Below are 14,252 nucleotides of genomic sequence, written 5' to 3' on the forward strand. Positions count from 1 at the left end.
TATCATATTTCAGTAAACATATTAACGTCCAACTTAGATCGTGATCAATTTTTTTAACAAAAAATGACGAGTTTGAAACATATGAATAGTCGAATGACTATTTTATAACTTTTAATTGTAGGAGACTGAACAAAACAATATCCAATAGTTAAAGAATCATTTTGTAACTTTTAATTATCTAAGAACTTAACAAAATAACGCCCAATTGAAGGATTATTTGTGTACTTTACCCATTAAATTAAAATTTTCACGAATAAATTTCGGATCGATATCAGACTATAAATACAATTGGAGGAAGGTTGATTGAGGATTACGCAATATTACAAATTTGCCGTTGGGATTTCGGGGTTGTCGAGCAGACGATCAATCTATGTCTCCAAGCAACCGCTAAACCCCCGAGGCCCATTTCAGAACGCACCGTTTTGGCCCTTGATATTCTTTTCAATTTTTGTATAATATTTATTTATACATATAAAATTAGAAGAAAACAAACATAAGTAAATTAAAATCCTCAAGAATAAATTTCGAAGGATTTTTTAAAAATTAATCTAAAGAAGAATTTGTTAAGCGATCGATTGGCGATTAACGATGGAGGTGCCGATCTCATGGGATGCACTACGCAAACAGGTTTTGTTGAATTTCTCTCTCCTTTTTTGGCGCTTAATTCTGTTTGACTAAGAATCGGGGTAGAAAATAACCTAGGATTTTATAATTCTATTGGATTTGGATGATTAGGTTTCGATTGCTGAGGAATTTCGTATTCTTTTGGAAGTGCTTGGTTTTGTTATCGGAATTTGTTGAAATGAAATGGAAATATGGGATCTCAATCAATTGAACCTGATTTTTCTCCGTTGAGGGTGATTCTATTGAGGGTGATTTTTCTCTGTTTATTTCCAGCATTGGATCCTTTTAAAGTAATCAGGGCCTTAAAGAAGAATTACAGCTTTGCTAATACTTGTTGCCTTTTCTGCTTGTTCATTATTTTTTTTTGAGATGTCGAGCTTTGGTTTTCCCTAAAGTAATGTGTTCAACACATATTTGGGACATGGTTATGGGGGTATAATCCTCTAAATGTATGGAAATGCTTAGGAAAAATTGAGCATATTTGTGCCTAACAGATATCTGACAAGCTCCAAGTGCGGTTAATGTTCCGTTCTATTTTTTCTCTCCTTAGTCATTGATGAAGATAAATGTTTTATTTATTTGTTATTTGTTAAAGTATTCATTTTATCTTCTGGGTTTGCTGTGTGGTTGATACTGCCAAATAAGACGAAGGGCAATTTAACCTTGTGTCAGTCTACTTGCTAACAACTGGAGTTGGAAGTCACTGAGGTCAATCTTATGATGTATAGGTGTTTTATTAGTTTGTTATCTTACCTGGTATAGATGAGAGTGATGACAGATAAGAGTTAATTGATTACCTTCCTTGAATAAGGTAAATGGAATTGCATCCAAAAAGTAAATAGAAGACTTTTCCAAGCAGGTCTGCATAGCTTATATAACTGGTATAGTCCGACAACTATAGCTTACATAACTGGTTCAACAATTGACAATACTTGAGAGAGGGTTCAATATGCATTTTCGGATAATCTTTATATGTTAAGACTGGAAAGTATGATTTCGGTCACTAATATAAAAATGTTTGGGAAAAAGGTGCTTCATAAATTTCTTTTGGGAACATTTCTCTTCGCCTTTTAATCTTTTTCTTGTTAATGCCCATATTTCATTGAGTTTTTCAAATTGTAGCTTGTAGGGACAATTAATTTGACATCCTTAAATTTGTAGCATTGGGATTCATGCTATTGAATGACCTTCTTTGGCGTTAATAACCTTTTATTTCCCCAGAAGATATTGAATATATCCTGAAATGCAATAATTGAATAATGGATAACTTTTTTTTTCACTATTATTGCAGGCAAGGAAACTCGAATCTCAGTTGGATGAGCAGATGAATTCATATCGCAAGTTGGTCTCCAATAACGTTTTGACGAAAAATGACTCAGAAGAGAATGATATTGAATCTGGTATAGACCGATTACTAAAACAGCTACAGCAAGTAAATATGAAAATGCAAGATTTGGTCTCATCTGGTGGTTCTGAAATGGTTTCTCATACCTTGACTAGGCATCAGGAAATTCTTCAAGATCTCACTCAGGTACTGTGGTTTATAAAAGATTTCTCCTTTCTTCTCTCTTTCAATTTAAAACTAAACAAAAGTGGTTTCATGTCAGTCTGTTTGGGAACCAATAATAAAAAAAAAAGGAGATTAAAGGCCTTTATAATTAATGTAAAATGTCTCATATCTTCTTATCTTGCAGTTATTCCAAGTATGCTTTGTCTCCACAACCATTTTTTTGTACCCTGCTTATTAGTTTAGTTTGACATCTTCATAAGTCCTTTCAGAACTTCCAAATATACATTCTTTTGCTATGAAAACATTAAGAGGAGTTACTATGATTGAACTGCTCAGGAACTAACCTGATATTAGACCCGTTTGAAGTGCAGGAGTTCTATCGTCTTCGCTCTAGCCTTAGAGCTAAACAAGAACATGTTTCCCTACTGGACGATTTTAGGGAATTTGATCGGACTAGATTAGACTTGGAAGAAGGTGTGGGTTCCACAGAACAGGCTCTAATAAAGGAGCGTGCAGCCATCAGCCGAAATACAGGACATGTGTCTAACATTAATAGTAAACAATATCTTGATTAAGAATGATTATATTACTTAATTCCTTCTACAGAAATTCCTTAAATTTCAGTTAATGATGGGAACTTGAGTTTAATAATCAATCAATTAGCAATGAGATCGAGGAGAGACAAATGGAGCAAACAGAACTTTGAATCACATCACGGATATAATGGTGGCTACGCATTTGTGTCATCTTTGCATTTGTTATAGCTTCATTCCTTTTACTTCATTTTTAAGGTTTAAAAGGAATGGTTTACAGCTGGGTAACAGTCTGAAAATGTTATGGTAAGGTTGATCATCATCACTGCTTGCACAAGTTTGTCAGAAAATCTTTAAGAATTTGCTATGTATTTTATATAGATAGATCTATTTTGCAGGTGTCATCTCATTCAACTAATTAGTGGATCTAATCAGTCATCACTTGGGATCTTTACATGACACGTATAAGTTATGACTTATGGAGTATTTGGTCATTCTTGTTCAAGGAAATTTAGAGTTAGAGAAGTATATCTTGACTCTTAAAAAGTCAAACATGTTTTCATATATTGAGAGGTTGAAAAGAAAAACTTAGTTCAAGTCCTTGTCATTTGTAATGAATTGAAGTCTTCTTACCTGTTTGATTTATATCTAGTATTTACATATAATTACCGGGTTCTTAACACATTGTAAAGAAGCACATTAACAGTGGTGGTAGTCTTGCTGTTACTTCTACCTATTTTTAGTACAAGTCTCTTGTGAGTGTATAGTTCTATTAGAAGTATCTTGATGAATTCCATTGCTGTTCATGTTTTTCATCTGTCAAAGAAGAAAAACCCTCATTATTGTTGGGATTTGCGGATGCATAATCTAGACAAAACTTTCAGTTTCCTGGTAACTGATCAAAACTTTGTAACTACTGTCTCCACACACCACTCTTAGTTCATATTAGGTTTCCAACTGAATTCTGGTTTTGTAGATGGATAATGTAATTTCACAAGCTCAAGCAACTCTTGGTGCGCTTGTCCTTCAACGTTCTACTTTTGGGGGGATTAATTCAAAGCTCAGCAATGTTAGCAGCCGTCTACCAACGGTATGAATATTTGCTAATGTTGCTAGTAGTGTTTCAAGTTGCATACATTTATTAAACACTAACAAAACGATGTTTAGGCGTCTTAAATGCAACATGCTCTTTCCCTATTATGATTTCCACAGAGTTTGATATATCTCTGCAAGAAATTATCATAAATGATCAAATATACTACATAGTTTATGCTATGTTTGGGAACATGAATTTGAAATTTGGATTTACATTTCATTTACTATATAATTTGTAAGAGTGAAATGTACTTCAAATTCAAAAATATCTATAGGAATTTCAAATTCACTACTAAATGCACACACACATGTATGTTTTATCGAAATTCGTTGCAAGCCTTTAACTGCTTGTGGAGTCCTAAGAATTCCACTGGAAGTAACCAAATAATTTTCTTTAACATCTCCGTGGACTGGTTTTCAACTGCTTTTTCATGACATCATCATCTTGTACTACCGTGCAGGTAAATCAGATTTTGACTTCAATAAAGAGGAAAAAATCTATGGATACCATCATTCTTTCTCTGGTAGCATCTGTATGCACATTTCTCATCTTCATCTACTGGTTGAGCAAGTGACGATGTATGTTTCCATGCATGCCAACGATTGTGGTGAAACAGGTTCCATCTTCGGTTTGATGCCATGTATCGAGCTAAGAAGGGGTGTTATCTTATGGTGGAAGTTGATATTAATGGACATTCTTTGTGGGCACTGCATGTTGCCTTCACTATGGGATTCCCGATATATAGGTAAAATTCAACTTTCACGTATGCTTAATTTCTTGTGTTTTAGGCATAATCCGTGTAAAGTGAGCAAAAGGGTACAAATAAGAAGATTATTTCATTTCATTGCTTTTGTCCGTGGCGCTACCTTTCTTATTCATGACGTTCAGCCCCCGTTTCAGAGATTTATGTGGCCTAGGATAAATCTAAAAATTAGGCCTTTAATAATGAATATATAAAAAAATAAATTTTAAGAGCGAGTAAAAATATATTAATTTATTTGTAAATTATACAATTTTGTTACACTTAATAAACTATAATAAATCCAACAAATTTTAAACGAAAAATATTTTAAAATTTTATTAAACACCTAAATAACTAGCGTGAAATAACTCTACAAACATTTTTCAATGTAAAATTATTAATAATAGCGTCTCATTAATTTGGTCTAACATAATTTTCTCAATACATCAAATGAATATATCATTCATTCTTTCTTATGACATTGAAGATTTTAAGTAGATTTTAAATAATTTTAACTTTATAAAATTTGTATCAACAAATGCGATTGTTATTGGCAAAGTTAAAAGGATTCAATAAGTAATTGAATTTGATAATAATCCACAATTTAATAAAAGTTTGACAATTTAAATACCGACATTTACTCATTCGATAAAGCAATTTGCAACTGTTTAAATTCTGAAAAAAATAATTTGTATCCATATTAGATAAATTATTATAAAAAATAACCTTAAAGTTTGTGTAATTTTTTAATTCATCATTATATTAAGATTTTAATCTTTTTGAAACAAATAAAAGTCTCAAACTATTATCAAATAATTCTAATTGTTCATGTCTATTTTGTTAAAATATTATCACATCTACTATAAAATTTTAATTAGCTAAATTATAAAATTTTAAGGGTGAACGTTTAGTATCATAACTATCATTTTTGTTTTGTTATGATGACTCAACTATTTTTTTTAAAAAAAAAAATCACATAACGTTACATTTTGGTTTCATTTGGGTCACCCATCATTAAAAAATTAACAAACTATTGATGTGATATTTTTATTTTTTAATGATGACATGATATATATTATGACGAACAACATTACCTTAATTTTTTAGCCGTTGTGACCAAAACGAAACTGAAACTAAATGTTAGACATGGTATTAAAAAATAGTTGTATGACTAAAACGGAAAAAAGTTATAATTGGAGTACTAAACATCTAGTTTACCCATTAATTGGGGCCCTGGGATGATGTGGTTCTATTATGATTTTTGCAGGGTATATTTCATGTCCATTTTAGGGTTTATGTTGTGGGTTCGGTTGTCCCTTTCCACGACCTTGTTGAATTTGAGTTTTCCCATTTGGAATGCAAAGCGCCGTGTTTTACTATTTCTTTGAATGCCGTGTTTTATGATCATCAAAATGCCTAAAACACATTAAATAGCTAGTTTAGCACACAATTCTGAAGCTCCTATGCAGTACAAGTAGTCTTTTGAAGTGTTTTTCTTGCAAGAACTAAAAGAATTAATACCTAGCTCAAAAACTTCCAACTTCCCCCCCCCCCCCGGTAATTATGTGATTTGAAGTTATACGATTTGGCAATCCAAAGTTGCATTGAACATATTTCGGAAGATATATACGTGTGTCTGGCTCTGAGTAAGTATGTCCAATTTAATGTAAAATGATGTTGCATGCTTTTACGTAAAGAATATCGTTAGGCCATGGGCCATGCATTGATTCAGATGTAGCTTTTGTGTTGAAAACAGAACACACACAATTTCACGTGTGATGTGGTGGGAGTTTTCAAATATTTCTTTCACGGTAAGCCATTGAGAAAAGCAAACAAAATAACAAGTGCGGATTTCATGTAAAAGACAAGAAATGAGAAGCTCACTTCCATCCCATTGTTACAAGGAAATGTCTTCATCCAACGTGTTGTGGGTTCTTCAAAAGGAAGAAGGTGTAATTATGTTACAAGTTTTCATATTTTTAAAATTTTGTTATCTAGACTTTAATTTTGTAACATTGAAGATTATGGTAAATTGATAATGTCACAAATCAATTGTAAATTTACTCTAAGCTTGTGTTCCTCTCGATAAATTTGGTTTGCATAAGATTGATTTAGTTCACACGGGCTAAGATTTTAAAAATAAATGATTTTTAGATTTATTTGTAAAATATATAAATTGAATATAAAAATAATTTTATTTTATTATTTTTTAAAAAATGCAATGGGTTATTTATGTAAGTTTCAATTAAATGTGAATAGATTCGAATAATGCATTCCAAACTTTTTTTCTCTGAAAATTGTGATGGGTGTAATATATTTATGGACAATTTTACTAGTCACCAATATAGTACGGTAAGGTGGTTGAAGCTCTTTGTAACGCCCTAGATCTAGGGTTAGAAGTTTTGGGCTAACCTGATATAGGCCCTGATTAAATCTCTAGCTTGTAGAAAGCCTTGGCCCAAGAATAAGTGGAATTTGGCTTCGATTGAACCCAATTGTGGATAAAAGGGTATTTTTTATCTTACAACTAAAATCAGAAGGACCAAGGAAGTAAATACACCATTATTCAAAGTAAAGGCTGAAAACCAATTAAGATTGGTGATCTCACGTCTAATTTCAGCTTCTTTTTCTTCACTTCCCTTGTCTTTTTCTCCCAAGCTATCTTTTTCTTCTTCATCATTCTCTTGATCAAAGGTGAAAGCTTTGGTTTAGTTTCAGTTTATTTCTTTAAACCAAGGAAATGAGTTAATTCAGTATCTTTAGAGCTTTCTTTTAAATCCCCAACATCACCATCTCACCATGGGAGCTAAGAACGAGTTTTGTGGGGTTTAAGAGTTTTCAAGATTTCAGCCCGTTTTCAATAATCCATAGGTTTTGGAAGTGTTCTTATTACCTTCTTAACCATTTTTTTTCCAGCTAGTAATCTATCCCTTGATGTTTGTCTAGTGAGAGAGATTGGAGAAAACTCCAAAGCTAAAAGGAAGGAGAAACTCACCCTTGGTTGAGCATTGAGTGTTTTCAGAAGTTTAGTATCAAAGGTAACTCACTCTTAACTCAACTATACCATATGTAAGTCATTTAGATGAAATGTAGTAGGTTGCATAAGCTTGAAGCACTCCCATGTTAGATTTCATGTTTTAGAGTTATGTTTAAGAAAGCTTTGGTTTAGTTTCAGTTTATTTCTTTAAACCAAGGAAATGAGTTAATTCAGTATCTTTAGAGCTTTCTTTTAAATCCCCAACTTCACCATCTCACCATGGGAGCTAAGAACGAGTTTTGTGGGGTTTAAGAGTTTTCAAGATTTCAGCCCGTTTTCAATAATCCATAGGTTTTGGAAGTGTTCTTATTACCTTCTTAACCATTTTTTTCAGCTAGTAATCTATCCCTTGATGTTTGTCTAGTGAGAGAGATTGGAGAAAACTCCAAAGCTAAAGGGAAGGAGAAACTCACCCTTGGTTGAGCATTGAGTGTTTTCAGCAGTTTAGTATCAAAGGTAACTCACTCTTAACTCAACTATACCATATGTAAGTCATTTAGATGAAATGTAGTAGGTTGCATAAGCTTGAAGCACTCCCATGTTAGATTTCATGTTTTAGAGTTATGTTTAAAGCCCTATTTATGCAGCATCTTCATAAAACATTACTAATGTTTGGAGATCTCACTAAGATCTTTGGGATAGTAGAATAGGAGTTTTTGCACCTATTTTATTCTCTCTACAGGTTGAGTTCCGATATTAGAGGGATAATATCAAAACTTGTTCTTCTTCTTGGGCAAAATCGTGAGTTTATGGGCAAGAGTATCGATACTTTGGGTCATAGTTTCGAAACTCCCAGAAAGTATCAAGACTAGGCATAACAAACTGCTTTAAAGTATCGATACTTACATAAAGTATCGAAACTTTTGTAGGAGTATCAATACTCTTGGGCTAGTATCGATACTTTCAGTTTGTTTTAGACAAAAAGGCCACAATAATTGATATCATAACAGTAGAAACACAAATAGCTAGGTTTACATAAAACTAGCCTTGTTTGACGCTCGGGAAACAATCAGGACACTAGAGTACCTTTTAGTAGAAATATGACAGTCAATGGATCCAAGTAAGTGCCACAACACTACAACAGTCGAATGGGCCTCAGATGCCCCAAGACTCGATGTAGTAAGTCGGTGGGTTTACGTTTCGATGCAGAATTCCGGATCTCACCCAGAAGTACTCGATGGTGCTTCGGTAGTGCTAGAGGGGTGCGTGAGCTCCGAGATACAAAATCCCTCAGCCCACCATGATGCCATCCACACATTATTAGTACAACATTTAACATGTTCAGACCTGTGCCACTTGTCACTTTATCTAGTAAATGCATATAGTATTGTACAATTTTTGGTGAGGCACTAAGCTCGTAAGCTCAACGTTCAAAATGTGTTTTTGTGTGTAGGTTCTTAGGGAGCATATCGTGGGGAGCTATTGTCATCAGATATTCCAGTGCAACCGATTCAGATTTCCAGATATCTTTCAGAGTACGTCTTGAGTCATCTTTAGAGGGCATGTACTGTTATGGACCTTGTTATGTATTCAGTCGTAACTCTTTTGAAACTCAATATTTTGTATTATTTTGGATATGTATTTTGGGAGCTCCCCATTATTTGTAAACCTAGTTTATTGTTATGTTTTTATATTACATTATGAATGTCTAAATTTTAGAGATTTACAAGAAGTTTTAAAAGAAAGTTTTGGGTCACTATTTCGGTAGTCCCGTGTAATATTGTTATCCAAGGATCTCCGGGTCTAACTGGATTAAGGTGTACACTCTTTGTTGGCACTGCATTGATCCATGTTTAAGCTCTATCAAGAACATTTCATCCCTTACAAATTGTATATGTAATGTAGAAAAATAGTTAAAATTTGTTATCGACCTATTTTTTTATGAAAATTGTATTTATACTGCAAACAAATAGTTAAAAGATTGGAATTTAGAAGACATAGACATTTGGATATCAAGGATGACGATGGTAACATGGTCGATGAGAGGGATGATGATCAAACATGGAGGGGGTTTTTGGACCAAATTGCTAGAATTAAATGTAGAGTGTTAAATTTATTAAATTATAGAAAATCAGGATCATATTAATCCGATTCAACCAAGATCTAAGTTTCATAAAAAAAGAATCAATCCTATCAAATCATATCAGGTTGAAATATGTCAGGCACACATTTTTCTATCGTCTCCATTTATTACTAATTTATAAGAAAAAAAAGACAATATGAGATCAATATGAAATTGATCATATACAAGACAAGACCTAATGCGACTCAACAACGGATGAGGGAAACAATGAATATAAATATATAAAATGTCATGTTTTTCATAGCCCAATTTGTATATCTCAAACCTTAATACATCTATAAACTCTTTCAATATCCTACAAAACTAATCTCTACTACATAAACCTCAATAGCCACAAAGATCACAAAAAGAATTGTCTTTTTTAAATAACTATTTTTGATAATTTAAAGGTAATAAATTTAGTCACAAAAAATTCTTACCTAATAAACATCATCACCAAGTATTCTTCAAAGGATGCAAATATATATATATATATGAAAACCCGTTATATCCTAGAAACTATTCCAATATCCTTATAAAACTATCTTTGAAACATATACCTCAATAGTTACAAAGATCACATAAAAGATTATATATTTTCAAAATAATTATCTCTTATAGTTCTAAAGGTTAAGATCAATTCTATGTATTATATTTATAGAGAAAACAAACTTAGTTACTAATAACAATAGATCCAATTTTGTTTTAGGGTGAGCACATATATATTAGTAATATAAATTTTTTTGTGTATGAGTTGAAATAAATAAGATCTCAAGGTGTGCTCAATTAATGAAATATATAACTAATAATAAAAAAAATTAGATTTCGAGGTGGCCACTTCTCCGCCCTAAACGCTTCTTGCATTCGTCACTAATGGCCAAGAATCTTCATTCCATAAAAATTCTTACACAAATAAATTTTATTATAAAATGATATTTGATCATCAAAATTATAACAAAATACATCTTTTTTTAATAGTTTAGGGCAATCATAAGGTAGTATTAGTTCATAATATTTTTAAACCATTGACAATGCACGCACACTCATAGACACGACTGTTTGAATCCAAAACCTTTAGAAAGAATAATACTTCCTTTAACCATTAAGACTATTTGATGAGTTCACAATAAAATATATATTAATAATTAAAATTTAAGTGAATATATAATACTAATTTAACTTAGCTTAATAAAAAAATAATAATACTAATTTAACTAAAGGGTTTGGCTAAGAGAGAGAGCTCAACCATCAGATGGAGTAATTAAGTATGAGAAAATCGCCTCAGTGACCAAAAATGCCTTATAATATACGATTTTAACCAACTTTTTTTGGATTTGCCAAAATGACCAACAAAATCGCAACGCGAAATAAAAATCGCAACGCGATCCCCAGAATCGCAAATCAGTTTCCAAAATCGCAACGCGATTCTGAAAATCGCAATGCGATAGTACAAATTCGCATTGCGATTTTCAAGAATCGCAACGCGAATATGAAAATCGCAACGCGAACACATAAATCGCAACGCGTATCTGTAAATCGCAACGTGTATCCGTAAATCGCAACGCGTATCCGTAAATCGCAATGCGTATCCGTATATCGCAACGCGTATCCGTAAATCGCAACGACAATACGTAAAATCGCAACGCGTATCCGTAAATCGCAACGCGTATTTTATTTTCAAATTACAAAAACGAATATTAAGACAAAATCCCGTAATCGCAACTCATAACCTAAAACCTAAAATCACAACTCAGTCCCATCTCCATCTCTCACTCTCTACGGCGAAATCCGTCCCCATCTCCGAAGATTTCCGTCCCCATCTCCGGCGAAATCCCTCACACCATTCACGGTCAGAAATCCCTCACAATATTCAGAAATAGAAAATCAACCTCCGAGGGTTTAGTTTTTTAATTATTTTTATTTTGAAATTTTTGCATTATTGTAGGTTTTTCATATTGAAACTGATGATAAGTTTACTGGTCATTTCATAATAGATTAACCATTTCACTTAGATTTCATTTCGCGTTACGATTCTCGTTGCGATTTTCATTTCGCGTTGCTATTCTCTCGTTGCGATTTCAAGTTAGTATTTGTCTTTGTCTTTGTTCTGTCTTTTGGTTGAAGTAATGCAATCCATTCAAGTTTCAATTTGCAGAAGAGTCGCAACGAGATAAATGAAAATCGCAACGTGAAAATGACTATCTGCAACGAGAAAAATGAAAATCGCAACGAGAGAATCGCAACGCGAAACCAAAATCGCATTGCGATTTTCATTTCGCGTTGCGATTCTCTCGTTGCGATTTTCATTTCACGTTGCGATCTCTCGTTGCGATTTTCATTTCTCTCGTTGCGACAGTCATTCTCTCGTTGCGATTTTCATTTCAACCAAAAGACAAAACAGTGTTGCAAATTTTAGTTTCAAGAATAAACTACTACTTTTTATGTTTATTGTTTTTGGTATATCTTCACAGTGTAGTTTTTGGTATATCTAACTTGGTATGTTTATTGTTTTTGTAGAAATTTTTTTTCGGCTTCATTGACATTAAGGAATAAAGTTAGCCTAGCCACTACAATTGCTTCGAAGCTTTCACCTGCACAAGACAATTGTTTGAGGAACCTGCTTCGGGCCATGGCTGAGAGTACAGCATCCGGGATGCTAATTTGACCCATTTGTGGCTTCAGACCATGACATCAAATCTACCCGTATACAACGTGTGAGGAAGAGATGGTTTCATTTTCCACCAGCGTATACTTGTTTTGGGGGAAGGAGTTCTGCTTAATCACTGGTCTACGATTCGGACACGATGATGTAGGCCGTACACTCGTCATATCACCCGCCCATCATGGTTATCCCGGGTTTTTCCGGATGAGTCAATGGAGAAGCCGAACCTACACGTCGACGACCTGAAGAAATTGTTTAATAAGAAAGCTGGTTTCCCTCGGATGGATGACGTCGATGTTGTCGAGTATGCCTTCTACTACTTGTGTATGCCGACTTTTTAGGCAGAGAGGCCAGACAACCTATTCCTCGGGAGCTAATAATATTGGTAGAGGACCTGAATGCATGGAATCTGTTTCCGTGGGGTTCGTATATATGGAAAGCTACCTGGACTAAGTGTGTACGCCTTTGATGACCGCAAAAGTTTGCGTGGCGATGGGTCGAATACACTTTGTCAGGCTTTGTTTGGGCTTTAAGGTAAGAATTTCTATAATGTTTCTAAAATTAAATTAATTATTTAACAATTACTAATTTTGTTATTATTGTTTGTAGATTTGGATATTCGAGGCTTTCCCCATCATGCGTACATATGCAATAAAAACGTCAAATGATATTCCAGGGCTATTTTCTGGAAGAGGAAAATCTGTTGGATTGGGAAGACTTAACCATATGCGACAACCAATAATGTAAGTTAACACAATACTTTCATATAATATAAAAAGTTATTAATAGTAGACGTTTAACTTTGTTTGAGTTTTTATATTGTTAGGAGGCCAACATTCCTTACAAACTGACACCACGGAGGAAGAGCTTGCCACTGATTGGTGGCAAGCTAGTCAGAGTTTTTTTTGATGGCACGGATGTGAGCAGCATCCACTTCCTCCAATTCGAGAGCCATCACCTCACCCAGAGCCATCACCCGATCGACCCGACTATACACCTCTAGAACGAGAGCCATCACCTATCCCGTCACATCATCGAGCCTCTTCTCCACCATCACCTCATGATAGGCGACCGGTAAAGAGGCCACGACATTTATCTCCTTGTTCTCCACCTCCACGGATGAGTTACGTGATGAGGTCAATACCTTGCGTGAGGAGATCGGTACTCTACGCGATAACGATGGGTGCATGGCGTGTGGAGGTGTCAACTTTACGTGGTGAGGTTGCCGCTCTACGTGAGACGATAGTATCGTTGCAGAATGAGTTCATACTCTCGCAACGAGGTAAGTTTAAGATTTTCCATATTTACTTAATGATAATTTACTCGTAATTTCACTTAGATTAGCCATTTCACTAGATTGCTTAGTAAATTTATTCGTTGCTGCCAATTCTGCTAAACTGTGTATTCTTTAACACTGTGAAATAGTATTTGTCTTTGTTTTGTCTTTTGGTTGAAAGTAAATTTGTTCGGTTGCTGCCAATTCTGCTAAACTGTGTATTCTTTAACACTGTGAAATAGTATTTGTCTTTGTTTTGTCTTTTGGTTGAAAGTAATTTGTTCGGTTGCTGCCAATTCTGCTAACTAATACCCTGAAGTCAGTATTTGTCTTTGTTTTGTCTATTGGTTGAAGTAATGCAATCCATTCAAGTTTCAATTTGCAGAAGAAGAAATAGTTTACTTTCGCAACACGAAACTTAAAATCGCAACGAGAAATCGCAACGCGAAATGAAAATCGCAACGACAGAATCGCAACGCGAAACCAAAATCGCAACGACAAAATCGCAACGCGAAACCAAAATCCATTGCGATTTTTCATTTCGCGTTGCGATCTCTCGTTGCGATTTTCATTTCGCATTGTGATTCTGTCGTTGCGATTTTCATTTCACGTTGCGATTTGGGTTTCGCGTTGCGATTTTGGTTTCCTCGTTGCGATTCTCATTTCGCGTTGCGATTTTAAGTTTCGTTTTGCGAAAGTAAACTATTTCT

General features: G+C 34.0%; 1 protein-coding gene across 2 annotated transcripts; it reads left to right on the plus strand.

Moving 5' to 3' along the window:
- Positions 1 to 588: 588 nt before the first annotated feature.
- Positions 589 to 7,433, plus strand: LOC120119850 (Golgi SNAP receptor complex member 1-1-like). 2 transcript variants are annotated; one of them, XM_039139650.1, is made up of 6 exons: positions 589 to 627; positions 1,916 to 2,155; positions 2,506 to 2,673; positions 3,644 to 3,757; positions 4,224 to 4,341; positions 7,422 to 7,433. In XM_039139650.1, the coding sequence occupies exons 1-5, from the start codon at positions 589 to 591 to the stop codon at positions 4,335 to 4,337; spliced, it is 675 nt and encodes a 224-aa protein (XP_038995581.1). In that variant the 3' UTR covers positions 4,338 to 4,341; positions 7,422 to 7,433. The 2 variants fall into 2 exon arrangements, with proteins under 2 accessions (XP_038995581.1, XP_038995580.1); XM_039139649.1 differs by lacking the exon at positions 7,422 to 7,433 and having other exon boundaries at positions 4,224 to 4,607.
- Positions 7,434 to 14,252: the final 6,819 nt, after the last annotated feature.

This window comes from Hibiscus syriacus, unplaced genomic scaffold, assembly GCF_006381635.1.
Source record: "Hibiscus syriacus cultivar Baekdansim isolate YM2019G1 unplaced genomic scaffold, ASM638163v2 tig00110332_pilon, whole genome shotgun sequence".
In the NCBI taxonomy this organism is placed as follows: Eukaryota; Viridiplantae; Streptophyta; class Magnoliopsida; order Malvales; family Malvaceae; genus Hibiscus; species Hibiscus syriacus.